General features: G+C 41.1%; 1 protein-coding gene across 1 annotated transcript in view; it reads right to left on the bottom strand.

The window, feature by feature from the left end:
• Positions 1-56: 56 nt before the first annotated feature.
• Positions 57-24,376, bottom strand: part of fcho1 (FCH and mu domain containing endocytic adaptor 1) — a 67,114-nt gene continuing 42,794 nt past the window's right edge. Inside the window, exons 7-27 of the mRNA XM_030726766.1 lie at positions 22,124-22,228; positions 20,083-20,181; positions 19,620-19,716; positions 19,294-19,411; positions 19,133-19,157; positions 17,651-17,711; positions 15,440-15,633; positions 14,893-14,911; positions 14,687-14,743; positions 13,783-13,834; positions 11,771-11,895; positions 10,518-11,573; positions 8,946-9,052; positions 8,414-8,609; positions 6,522-6,636; positions 6,256-6,411; positions 6,035-6,167; positions 5,527-5,723; positions 3,160-3,224; positions 1,151-1,318; positions 57-579 (exon numbers count right to left, since the gene is read on the bottom strand). Of these exons, the coding sequence (XP_030582626.1) occupies positions 551-579; positions 1,151-1,318; positions 3,160-3,224; positions 5,527-5,723; positions 6,035-6,167; positions 6,256-6,411; positions 6,522-6,636; positions 8,414-8,609; positions 8,946-9,052; positions 10,518-11,573; positions 11,771-11,895; positions 13,783-13,834; positions 14,687-14,743; positions 14,893-14,911; positions 15,440-15,633; positions 17,651-17,711; positions 19,133-19,157; positions 19,294-19,411; positions 19,620-19,716; positions 20,083-20,181; positions 22,124-22,228 (3,174 nt within the window). The 3' untranslated portion in view covers positions 57-550. The remainder of the gene's footprint in view (positions 580-1,150; positions 1,319-3,159; positions 3,225-5,526; positions 5,724-6,034; positions 6,168-6,255; positions 6,412-6,521; positions 6,637-8,413; positions 8,610-8,945; positions 9,053-10,517; positions 11,574-11,770; positions 11,896-13,782; positions 13,835-14,686; positions 14,744-14,892; positions 14,912-15,439; positions 15,634-17,650; positions 17,712-19,132; positions 19,158-19,293; positions 19,412-19,619; positions 19,717-20,082; positions 20,182-22,123; positions 22,229-24,376) is intronic.

The raw sequence follows: 24,376 nt of genomic DNA, 5'->3' as shown, positions 1-24,376 counted from the left end.
TGGAACAAACATCAGATTTACAAATGGGCCCTTTTTTTTTTTTTTTTTTTTTTTTTTTTTTTTTAAAAGGTTTGGTCAAAGATGTTTGCTCACAAATGACACGTTCAATCCTTTAGAAGTGGAGTATTTACTGAATTGAAAAATCCTAGCTTCATGGCAACTCCAGACAGAAATGTTATATTTTATTCACTGTTTTTTTTTTTTTCTAAATTCAAGAAAAGTCATCAGGACATTTAGCTTAGTCTGCAGTCTTTTGATACAAAGGTGTACAGAACAACACGGACAAAGATTTAATAGGGAAAAAGGTTTTCTCCCTGGAATAGGAGAACAGCTGAACATACAACACACAAGTTAAATTAGAGAAAGGACTTGGTCCTAAAGCAGCAGGACACTGACAGAAGTGCACGTTGTCCTTGAAGCCCGAGAGCCTTTACTTTATAGCAAGAATCCCTCTCCTCTCTCCAGCCCTTGACTCAGGCACCAAAAGTGCAAAATTCTCCAAAACTTCAGCAACATCCATTCAGGAATCTGACGGTCCTTTAAATATGGTTCACAAGGAGCAGCCCGCCATGTACTTCCCTGTCAAAGACATTAAGATAAACAAATAAGTCGAAGGCAGACAGGAAGTCACACGTGAAAAAACTGGATCTTCTTCACCTTGGTGATGGAAAAAATAATTCATGTTTGTCAAACTGTCATACTGTTGGCATTTTTCACACATTCAGCTAAAGAAATTGAAACAAATGATGCGTTTTTGTGACAGGATGCTAGTAACAAAGAGCCACTGGTGCAGACAAGACTGGTTCATCCCTTGAGTTAGGTGCTGTTTTTATGTTTGAATGATTCATATGTCGGTATTAAGTGGTGTAATAAACAAAAAATTTTCTCTGAAAACAGTCAGGTACTAGGACTGGGCTGAAGATGAGTGAAAAAGCAGCCAATGTCCAAAGAAAAACTTTGAAAGACCTTCAGAAAGCCTGGAGAACTAAAGACCACAGGAAAGTCTGGCTGCCTGGACGCAAAATATAAAGAAATGAGGGGTGTCTCAAGACTTTTGCACAGCATTGTAAAAGGTGTAAAGATGAAATGGTATCACCTCCAATATTATTAGTTAAAAAAAAAAAACCCCAGTGAGTGTGTTCAGACTCACCTGTGGCAAATCTCTTCTTGACCAGTGACATGCGGTAGCGGCTGCCCACCAGCTCCACATCCATGCCTGACAGCGAGGCCCCGGAGCCCACAAACTGAACAGCCAGGCTGGGTGGAGGGCCGTGAGGGACCTCCAGGCACTGCCAGCTGGCACACAGAGTCCCTGAGCCTGGAAACACACACAAATATACATTAATACACAGCAGTGATAATGATCTGAAGGATGAGAAGGACAGAGAGGGGGATGGAGTTTCTCCAACCTGAAAATCTTGTAAAGAAAGTGACAAAAATATCCTGAGATTCAGATTTAGACGTGTCCCAGAAAAAAGTGAACATGTATCCTCCCCACAGCTTCTGTAGGAATTTTTCTAACACAGCACCATTATCACCATCTCTGCATTTATGAAATCTAATCATGTTTTTCTACAATTTTCTGTTTTCCATTTAACAAAAGAAGCCACATTTTAGAAATGAAAAAAGTGTGTAAAGCTTTCTGGTAGTCACACAAAGGTTTAGAGTTAAATGCTGAGGAAGACTGGGCGATACTGTAAAAAGCTCCAGAACAGCTGCTAAAGGGGCTGCTTGGTTTGATTCGTCTAAAATGTTTTTGCTTTAAAAGAGGGTTTGTCTTTTTTTTTTTAAAAGATGAGTTTAGTATAATTATTTCAGATGATAACATTTATTTTATTTCAGACAATAAAATAAATGTCTACTCTATGAGCACTCTGGTGGTGATGTGACTCCCAGACAAAGGTAATATTTACCTCACTGGAAAGCGTAGCTCAACTACTACTAACATACAACAAACATACATTCAAATGCACCAATAAGACATAACATCCAAGGCCTCGGTTTCCCAATAACCTGAACCAGCTGAACCAACCTAACATACTTTTTAAATACTTGCACAAATATCCTTTGCAGTCAATGACTGCTTGAAGTCTAGAGGCCATGGCCACCTGGTTTGAGATAGCCTGCAAATCAACAATTGAGCAAGAGTCGGAGTCACAGGCCTCTGGATGTAAAACCCACAGAAGTCTGCACGATTATTGATTTATTACATATAATGAAGCCACACAGCATGAAGCGGTCTAAGAAGAAATGCTGGTTGAGCTAAGATACAGGTTCTTTTCGCCCTCATGAAGCTGAAAAACAACTTCTTCTCCTCCTGCTTGTTTATAAGACTTTCAGTGACGCTAATTGATTCCAAACTGTCAAAGTATTTATGCAAAGCTGCACTCATAACTCAAAGAAATAGGCATGGTGCAGAAAAAAAAAAAAAAGATTTGAAGGGGTAGTGAGGCATTATCGCGACCTTTCAGCACTTTTGTCACTGGCTCATAAACCAGCCCACGCTTCTTTGCCTGTGAATAGTTTCTTTTTCTGTCTTCATAAAGCCCATCACTTCACCCGGAACTAATAATATATCATTAGATGAATAAAGTATAACTTACAGAGGAGAACTGTGGGTGTCAGGTACAAAGAAGCACACGGGTGAAGGAAACCTTGAGCTTAAATTACTTCATTAGATTTCCCCAGCTTAAATTACAGCCAGAGCATCTTCCATTATATGCCACCTCTCATTTGTGTACCATTAAGGTCACAAAGTCAGTTGGCTCTGTATTCAGAAGTGCCTTCCCTCTCATTTTGTTCATCTTAACCAGGCTGAGAAAACCAGCTGCCACGTTCAAATGTTAATGCTGCAGTTAAGAAGGTAATCGTCCACCTCCAGGATGTAGAACACAGAGATCTTTCCAGAAAAACGTACAGTCATCAAGAGTTAATTAAGGCTGTCAGTGACTTCACATGATGCAGAAAGCTGAAACTGATGGAGCTACAGTAAAGCTGAGAACTCTGGCATCATATTCAATGAGAAAACTAATCAATTATTTAATAAACAAAAAACAGACAGATGCGGAGGTGTGAGTGTCTCTAATCAAAGTTTCCTGGATCAATGGGGGTTAAGAACAGAAAAGCAGAGATGTGGAAAAGCAGCATCAGAGCCCTGACCTTTGCTGTGGTTGGTCGGGGAAAGGTTGGGGAGTTTCCAGAGCAGCCGACGTTCTTCAGCGTTCCTGCAGAGGCAAAAAAAAGAGTCAGCGAGGCCCGACCTGCTCTTAACCTTACACCTTTAAATGTCTCCTCTTATCTACCTCAGTCATCCTATTAATATTCACTAAGCATAACATTGCATACTATGGTAATACTCTAGCATGCTTAAAGTTGCATGGTGGATGGTGGATTTGGTGCCACCTGTGGCCACTGACTGTAACAGCAAAGTGGTTTAATATCAAAGGTCACACATGCGAAACAAACTGCTGCCATTTTAATAATGAAGCCAGCAGATAACTGGACTCTTCCCCCCCTCAATAATTTTATGAGCAACCTTATCTGATTTTCTGCTGCAGTGATCATGAGTCTGCAAACAGCAGGGCACAGTGAAAATGCTGGTTATCTTCCTGAGAAGCTGGGGCTGTGCGGCTTGTCGCCTGCAGCTCTCCATCCACCAAGCTCTTAGCTGCACCTTCCCTGCAGTATTTCAAACTGATCTGCTGCTGAAAAATGCCAAAAAGCCCTGCTGGCATTTCTGAAAGCTGAAGCTCCCTGAAAGAGTCTCTCTGCATTTCCTGTCAATTTGTGTTTAACTATGTGAACTACGCTGCAAGGAAACAGCTCACGCATCGCAGAACTCCAATTTTTACCTCTTTATTGCATCTGGTAGTGTGTGACGTTTCGAGCACACCATGTCTCACATAGATCAAACAGTTGAACATCAAACCACCGTGCTGCAAAATTAAAATTACCATGGTGTGCACATGCAATATCTCCAATATAAAAAGATACTCAACTAGTCATATACAATATATAATATGGAGAGGCCTTCAACAATAGGCCCCTGCACAAAAAGGAAGCGCTGGAATAAATACAGTGAATATTAAATGACCCACAGCTTTAGGCACAAATACTAATTGATAAAAAGCCTAAAACCTTTTTTTTTTCTCTCCCTCTAAAATCTGCCATAGGCACACATTGTCAGCCCGCCAGGGTTAAACTGACCTCCTGCCACACCTAAGCAGTGGGAATTTTTAAGATTTTTTTTTTTTTTTAATTTAGGCACGAGCTACAAGCGTTTTTATTTAGATACTGTATCTTATCAGCCTCCTGTTGCCGTTGACCATTTTTATAGATATAAAATCAACCTGAAAGCCAAACTATGAAGCCTTAAAGATGGAGTCACATTAAGCGATGTAAACATCTTGAGGGGGCTAAAATAGCAGAAAGTGTGCTGGAAATTCTCACAGTGATGTGACTAAAAACATTTCAAACCCATCCAAACTCAATTTAAGCCAACTTTAGAGCTTTAAGTAACTTTAAGTAACTTAAGACATTTTATGAATGCAATGCTTTCATCAGTGGGTTATAAGCATTAGTCTGAGGACATCCAGAGCCCTCCAACACACATTTTTGGTTTCTTTTTTTTTTTTCTTATTGTGAGGTCTCCAGTGGATAGCTTGGAGACCCCACAGTGACAAGCTTGTCATCATCATCATCCTGCACTTATGCTGGAGGGAAGTCTGCTAACTATGCACATACCTTTGCTCATGATGCAGCTGTCAGAGTTCCCCATACATTTATTTATTTATAGAAGCTCACAAGAAGTTTGCCTACCACAAATTGGTTTTTTTTTTCTTTTCTTTTCTTTTTTTTTGGAGCTGCTCTCTCACCATCTCTCTCTCTGACAAACTCCCAAACAGTCAGACCCACCTGTACCGTCACCTGTTCGCTGCACACACACCCTCCTCTAAGCTCTCTTTAAGCTTTTATTCTGCAGTCGCGGCATGCCATCTACACTTAAGCTCAGCTGCAACATCTCCACTTAAAATTTAAAACGTTTGAAAACTGACTCCATGTCTACAACTCTCACTGCTTTCTAGTTCTTTCACTACAGCATGGTTTTACACTGCTGTCTTCAAAGTTACAGGAAACATGAATGATTTTAATGTCATCTCACATTTTCTACAGAGGCACATTTTAAAAGTTCTACTGTGAAATCATGTTCAATAGTCACAGGGCTACAGAAATGTGAGGAGTCGCTGATCACTAATTACTTCATCTGGAAATGATGACTGAACAGATAATTACTCAAATGAAAATCCTTGAGATTGACAGTTTGAAGGCCACAGTAGTTCTGTGGCCTTTGTGACGTTTTCTGAATGCTAAAGGAGAACAATTTTAGTATGAATCAAAAAAACAAAAACCCTTGGTTTTATTTGTGCTGTATATCTCTTTTTTTTTTAAAGAAAGAAAAGGATGAAATGAGTACCAACCACAATCACGGCTTCCTCAAAACAAGCAAACAAACTCCTTTGTGCTCACCAGGAGGCGGGCGGCTGGCACTGCAGGTCTGTGGCAGTGTGGTCCAGTGGCAGCAGCACCTGAACGGCAGTAAGTTGGGTGGAGGGCGCGGTGGCGGGACAACAGTGATAATCCAGGGAGACCCTGGTCACTGTGCCGCTCCGCTGACACTCAGCTGACAGTAAAAGAGGAGCCCGACCCGGGTCCTGAGAAGACACCTGAGGGAAATGAAGCACAGTCAGAAGGTGGTATAAAGACAAAATTAGAGCCCAGAGGAACACCCTAGTTATTTTTAGGTGCTTTATTTCAAAATAATTTCCTGATCTGATGCAAAAAGTTTCTGGGCAGAACAGTTTAATTTGGTACTATATGTAATGTCTGTATTGCCTCTTCTTTAGAGGATATTTCTGCTCTCCTTATAATTTGTACCAAATATAAAAAAGGTTTTCAGAGAGTTATTAGATGAATGTGAAGACACCCCCCCCCCTAAGTGTCCCGGAGAAGCAGAATCCTCAGTTCATATCCTGACCTGATACTTAAGCAGGCCAACGTTGTAGTACGAAGCCTGGGGGTTGAGTTCAGCCTCTCTCTGCAGATGGAGCTGCAGAGCCTGCATATTGAACCAGAAGTCTCTGGCGTCTGGGTCACTCTGAGACGGATCACTGAGGAAGATCGAAGACAACACAGGGATAAAGATTTGAAACAAGTGCTGACAGGGCTGTAACTGAAAAAGCAAAGAAGGTGGCTGACCTGTAGAGCAGCTTCTGATTGGGCAGAAAGTGATCGATCTTTGAGATGTTGACCAGTCTGAAGCTGAGCACAGGAACGTTGGAGTTGGCTGTGAAAATACGAGTGATGCCTGCTGGGAAGGACATCGTTAGGTCACCTGTGATCTTCACAAGACAGCTGAGGATGGAACAAGAGACAAGTTAGTTTAATTAAGTGTGCCTTTCTTACTTGTGTGATAATCAATATGTGAAATGTCTGCTTTAAAACACAGAAAGCATCGTGCTGACCGATTGTGCTGTCCACCTTTGAAGTAGGCATTAATGTATTCTGTAATGGCTGCTGCTACTGGCCAGGACTCCTGTGTGCTGAGTGAGATGGGACTGGGGCCTCTAGACAGATGCACTGTAGAGAACAATTGTGATAAATCTGAGTCATTTCAGATACTTTCTCTTGATGGCATTACTCTGGCCTCCAGTAACACTGAAAAATCTTGGAGTCATTTTTGAGCAGGATATGTTCTTCAATGCACATATTAGACAAATATGTAGGACTGCTTTTCTGCATTTATGCAATATTTCCAAAATTAGAAAAAACATCCTGTCTCAGAGTGATGCTGAAAAGTTCATTCATGCATTTATTACTTCTAGGCTGGACTATTGTAATTCATTATTATCAGACTGTCCTAAAAGCTCCCTAAAAGCCTTCAGCTGATCCAAAATGCTGCAGCTAGAGTGCTGACAGGGACTAGAAAGAAAGAGCAGAGTTCTCCCATATTGGCTTCTTTTCATTGGCTCCCTGTTAAATCCAGAATTTAATTTAAAATCCTTCTCCTCACATACAAAGTCTAGAATAATCAGGCCCCATCTTATCTTAAAGACCTCATAGTACAATATCACCCCAGTAGAGCACTTCGTTCTCAGACTGTAGCCAGCAGTCTGAGAACTTGTGGTTCCTAGGATACTTAAGAGTAGAAAGGGAGGCAGAGCCTTCAGCTTTCAGGCCCCTCTTCTGTGGAACCAGCTCCCAATTTGGATTCGGGAGACAGACAGACTCTCTATTTTTTAAGATTAGGCTTAAAACTTTCCTTTATGATAAAGCTTATAGTTAGCCTGAGCCATCCCTTAGTTATGCTACAATAGGCTTATGCTGCTGGGGGTTCCTATGATGCACTGAGTGTTTCTTTTCATTCACCTCTTTTTACTCTGTTTATACCCCACATGAGTTATTATTCATCTCTGGCTCTCTTCCACAGTGTGCCTTTTGTTCTGTCTCTCTCCCCTGAGCCCCAACTGGTCACAGCAGATGACTGCCCCTCCCTGAACCTGGTTCTGCCGGAGGTTTCTTCCTGTTAAAAGGGGGTTTTTCCTTCCCACTGTCACCAAGTGCTTGCTCATATGGGGTTGTTTTGACTGTTGGGTTTTCTCTGTAATTATTGTAGGGTCTTTACCTTACAATATAAAGCACCTTGAGGCAACTGTTTGTTGTGATTTGGCGCTATATAAATAAAATTGAATTGAATTGAAACAAGCTCTCTTTAAAAGGACAGCAGTGATGAGAAGATTAATACCATTCTTGTCTCTGCACAGTAAAAATAAAGCTACATCCAGCAGCCAGTTATTATGAAAACAACAAAAACGGTGATTCTGTGAGTACCAGCTCTGTCTCTCTTTCATTGTGATTTTGCTTTGAGGCTGATAAACACGCTAACTTTTGCTCCATTGTATTGTTTTAACTAAAGGTCTCACAATATTAAGATAAATATGAATATCAATTTACTATTACAATTAAAATATCTGCATACACCACATAGATGCTGACACTCTCAGTGCCCTAGGCAAAGTTTAATCAAGATTGGTTCACTCATCTAGGAGGCAGGGGACATACAAATATACATATTATCATTATAATATGATCTTTTTACCTTTTTATTTTCTACACATATTGCTATAAATTGTTATTGTGAATTCTTTTGGACATGAAAATAGTGTACTGAGAAGCTACATGAGACTGACATCAATCGTCATCATCTGACTGAGCAGTAAGTAAACAGGCGTATGTAGCAGCTATACTTTGATGTGTGTCATGTGTGTCCATCTGTGCTGTTGTGCTGTATTCTGCACAGAGATGTAATGCTAGTATCTCCAAAAGCCATCTTTAGATTTATGCCTGTGTGGCTTACACTGTCTTTGTTGGTGGTCCTGGTGTTGGTAGGGCAGCGGTGAGGCTTGTCCCACCCTGGCAGGGCTGGGTGCACGGTTCTGCCCCCCCCACTCACTGTCTCTGGCTTGAGGCCCCCATTCACTGGGGCTGGAAGAGGAGGAGGAAGTGAGGGAAGGGCTGGGCTCCGGCAGCGGGGAGGAGCACAGGGACCGCGACTGAAACACACAGGGACCCGGCCGGGTCTGCATTAGTGATATTATGTAGCTAATTTGAAAAATACAAATGCATGAAAATTCTGACATTTTATTTAAAAAAAAAAAAAGAAAAAAAAAAAAGAAAGAGTTTCAGTTTTTCCTTATTTTTTCTTAAATTTTCATGTCCTCTAAATAAGACAACAGAATATTGGAGCTTCTGCTGGGGAAATTTCTTGAATACCATTACAATATTTTACAAAGCTGTAATTGGATGCGACTTAAATAATAATTGAGTCAGATAATATAATCATTATAATCATTTACTGTTGGATGAGTTAAGCTGCGACTGATACTCACTCTCTCGCAGCCGCTGAGTCGACCTGAAGACCTCTTGGCCCGGGTCGCTCTCGGAGGAGCAGCTGTGACCACTTCAGCTGCGTCCTGTCTGAAGTTATGTTTGGAGCCTTACAAAAAAACACACACACACAAAGTGGATGAAAGCTGATCTAAATCACACTCTGAAACTTGAATATGAGACACAGGCATGCTCTAAAATCTGTCAGAAGCAGCATTCAGACGAGCTCAAAATACCATGCTGCCAAAACAAGATGCCAACAATCATCTTATTTGTACTGGTTCAAGAAAGATTTATCATCTTTGTGGTGAAAGAGACTTTCCATAACAAATACAGTGTTGAACACAAGTTTATGTTAAAATTTTAATTTTAAGTGCTGAAGCTCATTAATAAAAGGAGTGATCAGTGAGAGAGAAAACAATTTGTTTTAGTTGTTTAAGTTCTAGTCTTTTACTTGTGAATAAGGCTTTCTGGGATGCATGGGAACTTTGCAGTCAAAGTTATAGCTCATGAGAAAAATTATATTCACATTTGAATGTGTTTAAAATGTAATCAACTACAGTGAAATAGGACAAAATAATTTTTACATTCACCCAATCCACATCAGTACAGATGGAGCTGTTCTGGCTGGCTGTGACAAGTGAAGCTGTGGCTGGATACACCCACTAGTACTATGCCTACACTCGTCTGCCTTCACACACATTGAGTGACATCCCATTTTTAATCCGTAGGGTTTAACATGATGTCAGCCCACCCTTTACAGCCATAATAGCTTCAACTCTTCTGGGAAGCTTTCCACAAGGTTTAGGAGTGTTTATGGGACTTTTTGACCATTCTTCCAGAAGCACATTTGTGGCTGTACAATAACCAGCAAAGGCTCGTTACTCAACCCCTTGCCAAAGTGTTTAGGCACAGAAACACACGCGTTGGGCTTGCACTAAATGATGTAAAGGAATAAAAACCCATTTGTTTCATCGAGATCCCTCAGTTTACTGGTTTTATCCAGTAAAACCAGTTTCAATCAGATGTAAGGCACCTTGCAGCTTCTAATGAACAATCAGGTAGGGATAATGTGCTATTAAATAATTAGACTGCATAACCTGCATCATGGGGTGGTATCGCTCAAGAACTAGAAATACAAGGGCTAGCCAACCTAGCATGGGATAATCACAGCTAGAGTCTGTGTAATTTGTCTCAGTCAGGGAGCTAGTGAAGCACTTTTCTAAGTGCAATACAGCTGAGGGTCCACTATGACTCACATAATACAGCTCACTCTTTCTCTGTGAGCCAGATGACATCGAAACATTGCAAGGCAACACAAAGGTGCTCTGAGCGAAAGCAGTGTGTATGTATTAATTTTTCTTCTGACTACTCTGAAAAGAAACTGATTGCTACCTCTGTGACTAATTAAGGAGAGCTACAGACTGAGGCTGGAGTACAGCATGACTCTAGGTGTTTTATAATTAATAGTGGAAATGTGATGTCTACCACGTGGGCTGCTGTGGGAGGCAACAACTGCTTTTCTCCTTATTTATGGTGAGTAAAAGCTTTGTCTAAAACGAATAAAGTAGTACCCTTTTGAGAGCTGACACTGCAGGATATCTGTGTGTTCAGATCCAGACAGTCTTGATCTTTGTCTGTTGAAAAACAGAGATCCTCCTGGGGCCCTGAATGCCTCGTGAGGGGAGGGGCGTTCCTGCGTGGTTCGCCTTCCGATGATCGATGTTTTCTCCTCTCTCCACCACCTTCTCCTTTTCCGCCTCCTTCTTGCAATTTGCTGCCTTCACTAAATGGGTTGTGGACAGAGTTCCAGTGCATAAGCTCCTTCTTTGGCTGCGCTGACGGTAAAGTGCTCGAATTAGCATCGAGTCCGAGTCTATTGCTGTTGGCAGAACTGCCACTGCCGCTGTGTGGAGGGATTACCCCAGCTGCTGCAGCCAGCGCCGACTGGTGTGTTGGGCTGCCAATCATTGTGATTGCAAATGGGTCATCGGAGGAAATGGGAGGTGGCAGGCTGCGATCCCGTTTCCTCTCCCTCTCTTTACGATTGGAGGAGGAGGAGGATGAAGAGGAAGAGGAAGTGGTTGGAAGTGTCTTGGTGTCATTTAGGGTAACTGAGAACGGGTCCCCTCGCAGATCCATTCCTCTGCCCTCCTGAGAAGTGCGAGGCGGAGGGCGTGCCCAGGCATCTGATAGGTTTAATGTCTCCTGGGCGACAGTCCTCTCAAAGGCGGCGAGGAAGGGATCCTCAGGTGGGATGTGTTTGCAGTTCCACACTGATGACTCCACCTCTGGTGGGGGGAGGGACTGAGAGAAGGCGGGGAACCGCATCGATGAAGGGTCCATATCAGTGGGAACACGTGAGGGGCGTGTTGGAGCGACAGACCAGATCGTGGCAGGGTCATCCTGCTGGTGAGGACTGCGGCCAGGGGAGTGGTCACGAAAAGCAGAAAGGAAAGGGTCCGCTGGTCGTCCCAGTGTTTGTGTCTGCTCTTTACTCTGTGACACAGGAGGCCAGGCTGCCCAGCCTGCTGGTTCAGGGGAGGGTCCAAGGGGCTGATGGGATGGTGAGTCGAGGCCAGAGTCTTCAACATTTTCTGGAGAGGACGAGTCAGACGAGAAAGCAGCATCTGAAACACATACAATTAACACATTAGTACTGGGAACAATACTGAGCCTTATATAGAATTTATAGCTTTTATTCCAGAAACTACAGGGGCAACATTTTTGTTTCAGGTTGTCCATGAATTTGTCTTTTTATAATAAAAATAAATAAATAAAAATAACATGTTCCAAAATCAATTTACAGAATATTTTTTAACATTACATTCAGAGGCTCCAAAAGCACTCTGCCCTCTGAGTTGGTCCCGGCTGTCAAAGCTTTTGGACTTGAAGGCTGATTCCAGTGGTGGTCCAAACAGACTGTCTGAGCCCGACGCTGTCGAACTCAACCTGATGGAGAGCAGGTTGGAAACGATAAAGAAAATTAGTGAGAGTGGAGGAGAGATGGAGGGTGCAGATAAAAGGATAATCATCACTGCGTGACCTTGCTAAATGTCTAAATGGAAGCAAATCTCTACATACAGCTTTGAAAATTTGATGGAGAACCTGAAACCAGAAGAGTGAACGCAATTACAGCAGCAGAGCAGCTAGTCTCGTGCAGTATGCATCCCCATGTTTGAACTTGACCTCGACTTGTTTTTGATCTTAATGACACACTTGTAAAGTCTTGCCATACCACATTTTGCCATGGTAATAACAACAAGGTAGAAACATACAGGCCATAATGCCATGCCTTACAAAAATTCAGGTGCTTAATCTGAGCTATGAAGACGAGGTAATTAAAGAAATGAGCCTCACAGTGAAACAAACTGACAAAGGTAAAACGAGATGGCCAAAAATAAATCAAAGATGATGACAGCTGAAAGACTGCAAGGAGAAACCTGAGGAGCTTCAAAGTGCTGTAAAGGCCACTGATGATGCAATTTCACCTTCATATACTGTACACTGCCTGGACAAAAAAAAAGTCGCCACCTGGATTTAACTAAGCAAATAGGTAAGAGCCTCCTATTGGATAATTACTGCATGGGTGGTTATCTTTCAGCTGGCAACAAATTATTTAACCCCAACTGGTGCAATTAGTCGCTTCTCATTTCTTAAACAACCATGTCGAAAGACACATCGCATGGTCGTGGAAAAGATGAAAGTCTGTTTGAGAAGGGTCAAATCATTGGCATGCATCAAGCAGAGAAAACATCTAAGGAGACTGCAGAAACTACTAAAATTGGGTTAAGAACTGTCAAATGCATTATTAAAAACTGGAAGGAAAGTGGGGACCCATCGTCTCTGTGGAAGAAATGTGGCTGGAAAAAAATCCTGAATGATCGTGATCAGCGATCACTTAAACGTTTGGTGAAATCAAATCAAAAACAACAGTAGTACTTAGGGCTACGTTTAATAGTGAAAGTAAGAGCATTTCCAAACGCACAATGCGAAGGGAACTCAAGGGATTGGGACTGAACAGCTGTGTAGCCTTAAGAAAACCACTAATCAGTGAGGCTAACTGGGGAAAAAAAAGGCTTTAATTTGCTAGGGAGCATAAAGATTGGACTCTGGAGCAATGGAAGAAGGTCATGTGGTCTGATGAGTCCAGATTTACCCTGTTCCAGAGTGATGGGTGCATCAGGGTAAGAAGAGAGGAAGGTGAAGTGATGCACCCATCATGCCTAGTACCTACTGTACAAGCCTGTGGGGGCAGTGCTATGATCTGGGGTTGCTGCAGTTGGTCAGGTCTAGGTTCAGCAACATTATGTGCTCAAAGAATGAGGTCAACTGACTACCTGAATATACTGAATGACCAGGTTATTCCATCAATGAATTTTTTCTTCCCTGATGGCACGGGCATATTCCAAGATGACAATGCCAGGATTCATCGGGCTCAAATTGTGTGTGTGTGAATTGTCTTCTGGGAGCATGAGACATCATTTTCACACATGGATTGGCCACCACAGAGTCCAGACCTCAACCCCATTGAGAATCTTTGGGATGTGTTGGCGAAGGCTTTGTGTAGTGGTCAGAATCTGCCATCATCACTGCAAGATCTCAGTGAAAAATTAATGCAAAACTGGATGGAAATAAATCTTGTGACATTGCAGAAGCTTATCGAAACAATGCCACAGCGAATGCATGCCGTAATCAAAGCTAAAGGCGGTCCAACGAAATGTTAGTGTGTGACCTTTTTTTGGTGGCGACTTTTTCTTTTTTGACCAGGCAGTGTGTCTCTCTGCAATGCTCAGAGGCAGAAGGAAGAAGGTGATGTGAAGGGCAAAGGTAGCTCACCTGCTGTGATCAGGACTGGAGGTGGACCTGCGAAGGCCCTCCTGCTCTCCATCTGTACAAAGACCAAACACACACACACACACACACACACACACACACACACACACACACACACACACACACACACACACACACACTTACTTCAGAAAATGCTTCCCAATCAGGACTAATCAGCAGCACACTGTTCTTCGTTAGAGCTTCTCAGAGGACTGAGAGGCCGGAATGGGCTGAGATAAGACTACATGAGAGAGAGAGAGACCCCCCCCACCCCCCCCCCCACCCACCCAAAATCAGCCATTACCTTCTCTGTGATAAATACCAGCAATTAGCCTGGTCTCACTGAGCTCCAGCCAGTGCTTTTGTCACTGCAGAGTAACCGCTTTAATCTGATGCTGATCATTAATCCTGCTGCCTGTGCCTGTGAATTCAAGAGGTAGAGACTCCCTGCTGGTGGAGAGCAGCAGGTTGTAGCCTAACCTCTGACAAATGAACCAGTCTGCGATAAAACATGCTTTGGAGCACGAGCAGACTAATGGCTGTATATGCAAGGTCAAGAGGTGGTGCATGGAGGCATCATCAATCTACCGATACTACAGATGCACACGTGAGTGTGACAGAATGTGTTTCCATATAAAAAGGAAAGATGGCAACCTGACAACCCTCTTACAGGCGTAAACAGAGGCAGAAGATAATATCTTTACTTTTGAACTGCTGATTGGAACAAATAAGAAATTGATTAATCGGTAGTGAATGCAATTAATTTTGTATTTGTCCCAATATAATTTCTTCAATAAGATATTTATCTTTAGGTCTACAAAAGTCAGAAAATAGCACAAAAAACATGCCTGCACAAATTGCCAGACACCAAGGTAATCATTTCAACCACAAGAGACTGAAGACTCACCTCTGCGGGAGGCAGCTTCCCCTTCTTCTGATCGGCCTCCTGCGGTACTCGAGTTTCCTGGACAGACACAGCAGGAGAGTTAAGATATTAAGATTTAGCATACTGTACATTTCCCATTGCCTTACAAGAAGGGGTATTGCTGCACACCAACAAGCACTGAAAATTATTCAAAAGACAGACGTTTAAATGCCAACATTCAAACTTACTGGAGAGATGTCGCTTGACCTGAAAGTCGGGAAAGAGAGGGAGACGTATTCAATATATTGAACTATGAAAATGGTAAGAGCTGACATTAAGCTGTGTGTGTGTGTTCTTATTTATTTTTGTCAATAAATGAAAATACCCAAACCAACAAAGCTTTAGCTCATTAATAACTTCATACTCCCCTGCCCTTTTTCAGCCCCACTGGTGCCTACTGATAAAGATCATAGTTTTTGTTTTTTAAGTTATTATGGGTTCATATTGTCTTATTTCTGGTGGGACTGCCTCAAAAACAGCAGGACCCATCTTCAATATCAAGAATGAATAGATGCGACACAGATTCACTGCTGTGTCTGAAATATTTTTTAGAACAGGGGAAGGAAAGGCCTCAGTCACTTGTTATTTTAGTCTTTTCATAGAATTTTAAAGAAAGCTTTTTTTTTTTTTTTTAACATGAATTAATGCTAAGAGCAGCTCTTAAGAATATTTCGAGGGGGTTGCACATCTACATCTTAAATAAATACTCAAAGGAAACAGCAAATCGAACCCAACCTGTTGCTTTGGCCCTCTGTTGGGCGGCAGGGTAAGCACCCCCACGGTAGCTTTTAGCTCCTTCTCTGTGGCAAGGGAGCTGCTGCGATTGCTGCTGGCCACCGGCCTGATCTGAATGTGAAACTTCTTGGGCTCCTCGTCATCAAAGTCTGAATCACTAGAGTAGAAGTTGTTGTCCTTGTCCTCAGAGCAGCGTACAGACAGAGCAGGGTCAAGGAAGACACTATGCTGATGGGTTACATGCCACAAAGAGTTGGCCCATTATTGTTTAAGTTAAAATGATGCATTAGATAGTTTCACTTAAAACACCTTTTAAAATTTCAAACAAGAAAATACAAATAAATGATAAAAACAAAAATAAAATCACAATTAAAATCAGAATAAAGAAACAGCAGCAACGAGGCACCAACAGACATGCATGACAAACACAAGCAGAAGAGGACCGCAGTTTCCTGCAGGTGAGTGTTGCAGAACTGTCAAACAGCCAAACTGCCACTTCCTGCCACATCATTACCCTCAACAAAAGCCACACCCCTTCCTCTTCTCCAAGGATTTTGCTCTGCTGCACATGAAAATGTTATGGGCACCTTGAGACTCTGATGAATGTGTTTCTGTTTACTCCTGGCAGGCGGGGAGTTTAATGGGAAGATGGCACTGGCAGGAACAGCAGGTATCTTCCATCTACTGTGACTTGGAATGCCAATATAGATAAATGAAGCAGAACTGAGGAGCGAGGGCACAGATCATTCAAATATTAAGAGGCTGACTTTAGCTTCACCTTACCTTAGCTGCAGTTAAAGAGGGGGCTACATTTAGTCATGTGTGTCAACAAACATGACTGAGGTTGTTAATTGTCAGGCTCTCAGTTAATGAGGCCATCAATGTAGGCAAATGTGCTGACAAAATGGTTAAACTGTCTCTCATGCCCGACCTTCTGATTACAACCTATTTAAAATGGCTCCTTCTCAGTTCGGGAGTCTCTCTTAGACTTAATGCAGTGATCTGATGGGCTATAATTTGTTGTCACATGACTTGAGTCATGCCTGCCTGTGTTATGCCAAGGGAAGAAATACGATTAATTTGGAAGCAGCGTTTGTTTTTGCAGTTTTCATTCAACAGATGGTCCATGTTTTATTTGTGTTCATTCATATTTAGGTATTAATCAGTTTCTCAACTAGACACCCAACACTCAACAGAAAATTCACCAGATGTAGTTTATCAAAATAATTTTACTTTACACTCTTGCAGTTTTTGAGCGCTTCTCAAATCCCGTTAGAAATACAGCCTTGATATCCTTTTTAGAATCAGTGGTTAAATGATGGCAGTGCACGAGGAGGAAAAATGGGAAATAATGTGCAATAAAAGAGCCCAACTAGACTTTAACTGTGGTCACTATGGTACCTGGCTAATAAAATAAACACTTTTACAAAATTTATGAGTATTTGTTAGTGTTTAAAAAAAAAGACTGAATTACAAAAATAAATACTGTGGACATAAAAAAGAAAATACAGTGACTGTAAAAAGAATTCACCTCCTGTTGGAAGCGTACTGAAATTGCTCTTCGATACATTCATTTTATTGTTACATTAAATCAAAGTAGGTAAAAAAAAAAAAAAAGATTATTAAAGAGAAAACAGATTGCTACAAAATGATCTAAATAAACCACAAATAAAAACAAGAGCACCGCCTAGCGGGGCAAAATATGCCCTTAGTACTATATTAACCCTGCTCGCTGTCACATGAGAAACAAATAATTATGTGACCTTGACTTTTGACCTTGACCTCCAGGAGTTGATCTCTACATAATGTCTTGATATGGAGAATAATCATGCAAGGTTTCATCAAAATCATTTCTTAGATATGAAATATTATAGATGATCCTATTCATGGCACAAGGAATTAAAAGTAATGTGAATGAAATGCTATGGTCTTCACAGTTATCATTTCTCATATGAAATGGAGATCTGGGGCCAAACTGTGAGGTGGCGGTTTCTATTCCCATGATCAGAAGACCGACATCCATGTTTTCAGTTTACTTCTAAAGGCTTCTAAACATCTACAGCTATTCTGGAAGCCAGTAAACACACGAGTGGGGTTTTCATTTATTTACCACCCATCTGGATTATCACTTATTTTTTATTACAAGTTAAAAGTTGAAATATAGCTTAATGGTCTTTCCTAGCCCTGAATCCAGGAGAAGTAAAAGGATATCATTCTGAGTGCTGTCAGCTCGGATGACAAATCCTTCGTCGTCTACTTCCAGGGGGGAATTCTGTGGGAATGAATGGGAGCATACGGGCACAGAGGAGAAAGGGAGGGAGGCAGACACCAGCTGGATCAGAGACAAATGGTTCATATCTGACACAAAGAAGTGTTTTGTCATACTGTGTAACTAAGCACTTCAGCCTGTATGCACACTCAGAGCTTTCCATTAGAGTGAATAAATATAGGCCAGAAATATTACACACTGTTTGGTGTGAGTCAGTGAGTAACTACTACAACTGCTGTACATTAAACGCGCTCTTGCCAGCAGCTCAAATGAAACAGCACGCTGACGCTACAAGAGCACTTTCAGTTTGATTGAAATCATTTAATCAAGCCAGGATGTCTGGGAGTGGAAGTAGAAATAAGACAAGAGGAAAGCCAGACTAAAATCCAACCAACATGGGAGCCGTTATTTTTTAAGAGTGTTTGCTTATTAGGATGATATTTCATTACCTGTGGTTTCAGCAAACAGACCTCAATAGGTCAACCTGACAGAACAAGTGTAACTGAAGCCACTGATACTTTTTTTTTTAACACAGTGAAAAGAAAATCTAATTAAGTAGTAGTCAGAGTACTCCAGAAAATATGATGGAGGTTATAAAAGTCACATTAATAAGACAAATCTAACAGCAGAAGCTGCTTAACTGCAGTTTGACACATGCTGTAGATGTAAAGATCGATACTTTTTTTAATGTTGCAGTCTGACAATAACGACCTACTGAGCAGCTCTTGTCTAACTTTTAAGCCACTTTAACAACATTTTACATCAACACAAAAGCTCTCATGAGCCAACTGCATGTTACCTGCTCAGCATTAAACAACGCAGAAAAAAAAAAAAAAAGTCAGTGACAAACTCAAGATTCATACACGTGGGAGCAAAATGAACTATTTTTTGAGTTGCTGCAAATCAAAATCCAATCTATTGATTTAATCATTCAAATTCAAGGAATTAAGGAGCTTTAATCCAGCAGGATTTCATATCTAAACTTTAAGAAGCCACTGATTTAGTTAATGTTTCTTTAAAAGACTTGATCAAGAGCTTCGGGACACCTTTATAATTAGCTCTCACTCTCCGTCTTTTCAAATTAACTCCCTCTCAGTCTGTTAGATAACTTTCTGGCAGCGACTACAGCCCAAAGATACACGTCTCTTCCTCTTACATCACTTGTACACAAGCTGGTGGGTACACAAACACATGCGTACACCCTCACGTGTAGTTATGCACCTCCCCTGTGTCTCCCAGAAGCCTCTTCCCAGAAGTACTGAAATAGACCTAGGAAACCCCACACCGTCAGTCACATTATAATGACACACACTCACGATCCCTCCACTCACTTTCTTTCCACAAACACAGACGCACGTTTCCTCTCATCTCCTAAAACACACACTCATAGCAGAAGGTTGATAAACCTTTTGTGAAATACTCACCAGAGCCTCCGTCACAGCTGAATCGCTGCAAATAAGAAGCACAGGTGAATAATAAATTGTTCTTATTTATTCAGTAATAACACATACTGAAACCAAAAGGAAGAAACAGAAATCACTGACATTGCATGCATATTATTAGGGGTGTTAATGCACACACTCACGTAGAGTCTGGCTCCTTGTCCCTCTTGCCGAGACCTGGTATCCTGAAGGCTTTTGCTCGACTCTTTTTCCCACCTTCAGGTGCCAAAGCTGTCATGTACTCCTCGAATCCAACCACAGCTGCATGCAAAAGGTGGTTTGACAACAAAAAACACATTATCCATGGAGGCAGTCATAGTTTGCCGCCATGAATCAGCTTCCACACTACTGTTATGAATGTGGGTGTTTCCATATTTTTATCGTTATGCAACTTCTGCAGCCGTATGTTTACTGTTATTTCCTTCTTACTGGACACATGCCAACATTGATCCCGGTGAGATCACAGTACCTGGCCTGTCTTTGCCCGTGCCCTTCTGTTCGGCAAATTTCTGAATGAGGTTATCGATGCCGATGTTCTCCACATTCTGCTTGAATTCTTCATGAACCTACAGCAGAGAACAACAGGAGGATTTATTTGGGCTTTTTCCAGTTTTGTTGAAAAATCTCTGTGTTACAAATTTCTATAGTAAACCTTTTATTTGTAACAGTGTTATAATCAAGGCCAACAGGATGCAACAATACATCTAGCATTACAGGCTCTTCTAACACGGCAAGTACAAAAGTATGACACTCTAGTACAGCAAGTAAAGTGTTAAGTTGCCTGTAATTTACCCATAAACAGAGTTTGTTTAATATAAGCTGCACATAAAAATACTCACAGCAGGAAATAGAAAAAAAAAAAATTAGAACATTTCTGTTTGAAGAACAAAGCGAAATGTATCAGAGCTGATTTCAAATGAGCTCAAACATACCTGTCCCACCTGTACGTGGGTGTCTTCTATGGAGTGGGAGTAACCTTTGATGAGCTGTTTCATCTGCCGCAGATGAGCCTCCTCAATTTCCTGAAACTTCTGCTCAGACACACACACAGACAGAAACAAATAAGGTAAAGACAAGAAAAGCCTTTGCTGACACTTTGTGAACTCTTCAAAAAAAAAAAAAATCTTATTCTCAGTTAGCATAGTATATAGCATACACATAGTATATACTTTTTTATATAATTTTATATATTTTTTGGACCCACCACTTTAAACACACAGAAAACTTCCCAGCAGTATGTGATTAAAGTTCTCATTTTCCAAATTGTGATTGTTGGGGTTGGTTTTTGTTGTGCTTTTTGTCTGCATTCTGACAAGCCACTAGACTCCAATAAGACAGAAACTTCAAACTCAACCTATATGCAATAAAAGGGAAATAGCCTTTGAACGAGAGCTGAGCTACGGCTGGGCAGTCATCCAGCTGTGGAGGGACTGGCTTGCCAGGTCGTTAAACCCGCGATAATTCGAGAAGATTTAGTATTTAAGTTTGATTTGGCTCTTTATTCAGCCAGCTCGTTTGTCGCTGTCTGCTTTAGGGGAATTCTCGTGATATAGTAGCGCTGGCCTTTGGTGGCGAAACAAGCTTATGAGCAGACTTGTGCCAGTTCCTTTACTCCAATTATACATGCAAGATCTAGGCTTGGAGAGCAAACATGAAATACTCTCTCTCTTCAGCTGCTGTCAGCCTCAGCCACAGCTCTTTATTTCCATCTGTATCATGACATGGCTCAAGGTTTTACTGCAAATACATATGCATATATAACTAAAATAGCTTTTCTCTGAAATTCTTTGAATAGGTGCACCAAAACTAAGCATCATAAACTGTTCATAGGGACTAATGAACAATATGCTTTAACACCTAATCAGTTTGGTCTGATTTGAACCATCTCTAGTGCATTTGCACCATTTATTTTGTTGCTAAACAAAATTTGATGCAAACAGTGCAAAAGGAAGGTTTCAGTGGCAACTAGCTTCAACAATTAACCAATTAGTCAATTAACCATTTAGTTGACATAAAATTATTTCTGCATGATTTGGTGTCCAGCATTTGATTTTCCTACACAAGATAATATTCAGTGACGATGCAGGATGGCAGTCGCCAAAACTGTCCAACCAGTGAGTTATCTGTCATTCAACAGAGAAACAGTACAATTAAGTTGCAACCTCAGAAGTAAGGAAAACAATTCCTGCCTCCCCAGTGACTTTGCATTGCATGAGGGTGCCCCCTTGTCAATTGCATCAACTAGAAAAATCTTTCTATAAGCTGATGTGGTTTTCAGAGTATGGCGTGTTGCACGCTCTCTCTCATGTTCACTCTTCCTGCTTTGGCTGCAAAAACGCAGCTTGACCATGAACCACAAAATAAATGTGTGAGAACACACTGGCCGTTTTATTCTTCTCTTGGTTAAAACCGTATGAACGGAATTAAAAGGTGTGAAGATTTGATCTTCAGTTTTTTATGTTATAAAAAGCAGTCTTCCTCCATTTGGCCTACGATCCTGTGACACATGTTGTTCTTCCAGTTACTCCCTCACAATTAATATCAGACCTTCCCCTTCATGGCTATCACAACAGATAATTGGTTACCAGGATTCCTATCGTTATCTCAAATCTAAAACACAAAACCACTCAATGGGGTTTGTTGAAGATTTCCATGGAAACAGCAGCAGTAACCATGGAAGTGCAGAGCCAGTGATTAAAGGTAATGAGCGGGGTGCAGGATGTGTGCGCAGGTTGGTGTGTGTTTAGGAGTTGGGGGCCGAGGTTTCCTTTTTTGGGCAAAGCAGGATGTAGGATAGTAAATGAACAGATAAGACAGAGTTCTTGTGGGGTGGGAGGCTATTGAGACGGTGAGTCGGGGAGATTCAAAGAAAAATAAAGCCCCAGGAGAAGAAGAGATACATAAATCATTACATCAGGGGGTGGGCAAGAGAGATAAAAAGCAGCTTTAGGCCCAGCTGGAGTCAGAGCTGACCTGGGCAGACTCGCTCATCTTCTGCTCAAACTCTCCTCCCACACGGTTGTACTTCTCAATGCACAACGCAAATGACTCGGCTGCTTTCTTTGACTTCAGCTCCGCCTAGTGAAGGAAAAAAGGAAAAGGAAAATGGCCTTTAAAATACTGACCCTGGTTCACAAGCTGGAAATAAAAGGGAATAACTCCATAAGTGAAAGAGACAGATTTGTGGCTCAGTAATAAAACCACTCCTGTCGGCAGTCCACAGTAAAGTTGATTTCAAAGGTGCAACACATCAAATATATTTAAATTACATGTAAAACTCTTATCTTCTGGGGAACTAAAAGAAACAAGGATATAATGCATTTCATGATGAAAAAACAGCCAATAATAACATAACACCCCAATTGTTACTATGTTACTAACAAAATTATAGCTGCAGCTGTTAATTGATAACCAATCAATTTTGTTGAAGTAATTTTTTTAAGCAAAAATCTCAAGAATGCCCTTCTTACAACTTCTCAAATGTGACCATCTGTTGCTTTCATTTAATATTTGTGACATTTTAAATCTAATACCTTTTGAGATTTGACAGGTAGCTAAAGGGCTCACCTGTGAACTGTCAGTAAGAAACTTTGATGGCAGTTTTAATCCTACTACAATAACTAGAGATCAGTTTGTGCATTTAGTTTGTTTGGCCAGCTGCTTGTCACTCCACAATTCTCTGGTCACATCCAAACCTGACCAAAACACAGTTCTCGGTGCCAGCCATCGCACTCAGTGTTTGTAACTATTGCAACATTTCAATATTTGACATAATTTTTAATGTTTTTTTTAATGTACTTGTACTACCATAACCATAACCGGTGGCACCGTCTTTCATCTTGACAAAGAAGCAAGAGAATAGCACGGACGGTATAGGAAAAACAGCCATAGCCAACACAAAGTCACATACTGGATTTGGACTTCACAATTTGGTGCCTCCTTAGTGCTTTGGCTGCTGCCACATTAGTTTTAAGAAGCCAGAAGTGACCAAATTTGGGCCACAGGGTGCTAAGTTATCAACTAACACTAGCAAGGTTTAGCAAAATGCATCCATAAAGTGCATGGGTGTAAAACACAGACATGGACTCCAATTAGTAGAAGTGAGAGATACCAGACAGCGAATGGCTACAGCCTTCCATGCCAGCCAAGACAGCCTCGTCCCTAAATCCAGAATCCAGATAGATAAATAATATATAAAATCACCTATTATACAGTTGTAACGAAGGGTAAAACTATCCTTAGAATCCAAAACATTTCTTCTACCAGGCTGTAAATATGCTTTTTAATGCTGTAAAGTTGGGTATTTTAAGGGTTAGGGTTAGGGTTAGGGTTAGGGTTAGGGTTAGTATATGGAAATTAGCACTTTGTGGTGCCAACCTCAAGTGGTACCAAGATCTTTCCTGCCCCCACCTGTCAAGAACTAAGAAAAAACATTTTAGCTGGTGTTAAAAAACAAACAAAAAACAGCTTTCGGGAGATGAGGGAAACATCCCCACAGTGTTAGCTGCAGATGAAAGAGAGGCCACTGTGTAAAGCTGTGGCCTGCTTATAGAGAGACGAAGTCGGTGTGGCATGTTGTATCAGATGCACTGCAGCAAACACCTACACACTTTGAATTTACCGAGCATCAAGTGTGCTTCCCAATTTAATGAGACCAAACTGTCTGCGAAGCTGTCTACGCATCTTATTAACCATCCAATCCTGGCAAATCCTGTCTCCATAACGAAGATAATTGATAATTATGAGTAATTAAGAATGTGACTGCAGTTGCTCCATGTGCATGCAAAAATCATTGCAAGATGGTTAACTACCCATGTTCATGTTACAGTACTGTTTTTATGCTGCTGAGGGACCCCCCTACATGCACTGTTTTTATTTGTTTTTTAATACATAGTATAATATCATATAGCATTTTTTTTTTATTCAAAACACTGGTGCCCTGCACATTAGTACTGTCGGCAAATCGGTTGCTGCATTTCCCTGTAGTTACTGTATACTCTTACATTGGTTACAGCTCTGTTGGTACATTTGTGTAATTCTGTGCCTTAATGTATACTTTTGTAAATATTTTTTGTGTAGCAATCACATAAATGGTTTAAAGCCACAAACATTTCTGTGCCTGATTGTTTTTGGGGGGTTTTGGCTCTTCCTCAGTGTCAAACCCATAATGCTATTCCAGTTAAAATTTATGACCTCAAGACTGAAATAAACACAGATTTTAATAAA

Source organism: Archocentrus centrarchus, chromosome 4 (assembly GCF_007364275.1).
Source record: "Archocentrus centrarchus isolate MPI-CPG fArcCen1 chromosome 4, fArcCen1, whole genome shotgun sequence".
Taxonomy (NCBI): domain Eukaryota; kingdom Metazoa; phylum Chordata; class Actinopteri; order Cichliformes; family Cichlidae; genus Archocentrus; species Archocentrus centrarchus.
Note: the sequence above shows the minus strand (reverse complement) of the source record. Positions and strands in the feature narration are given on the sequence as shown.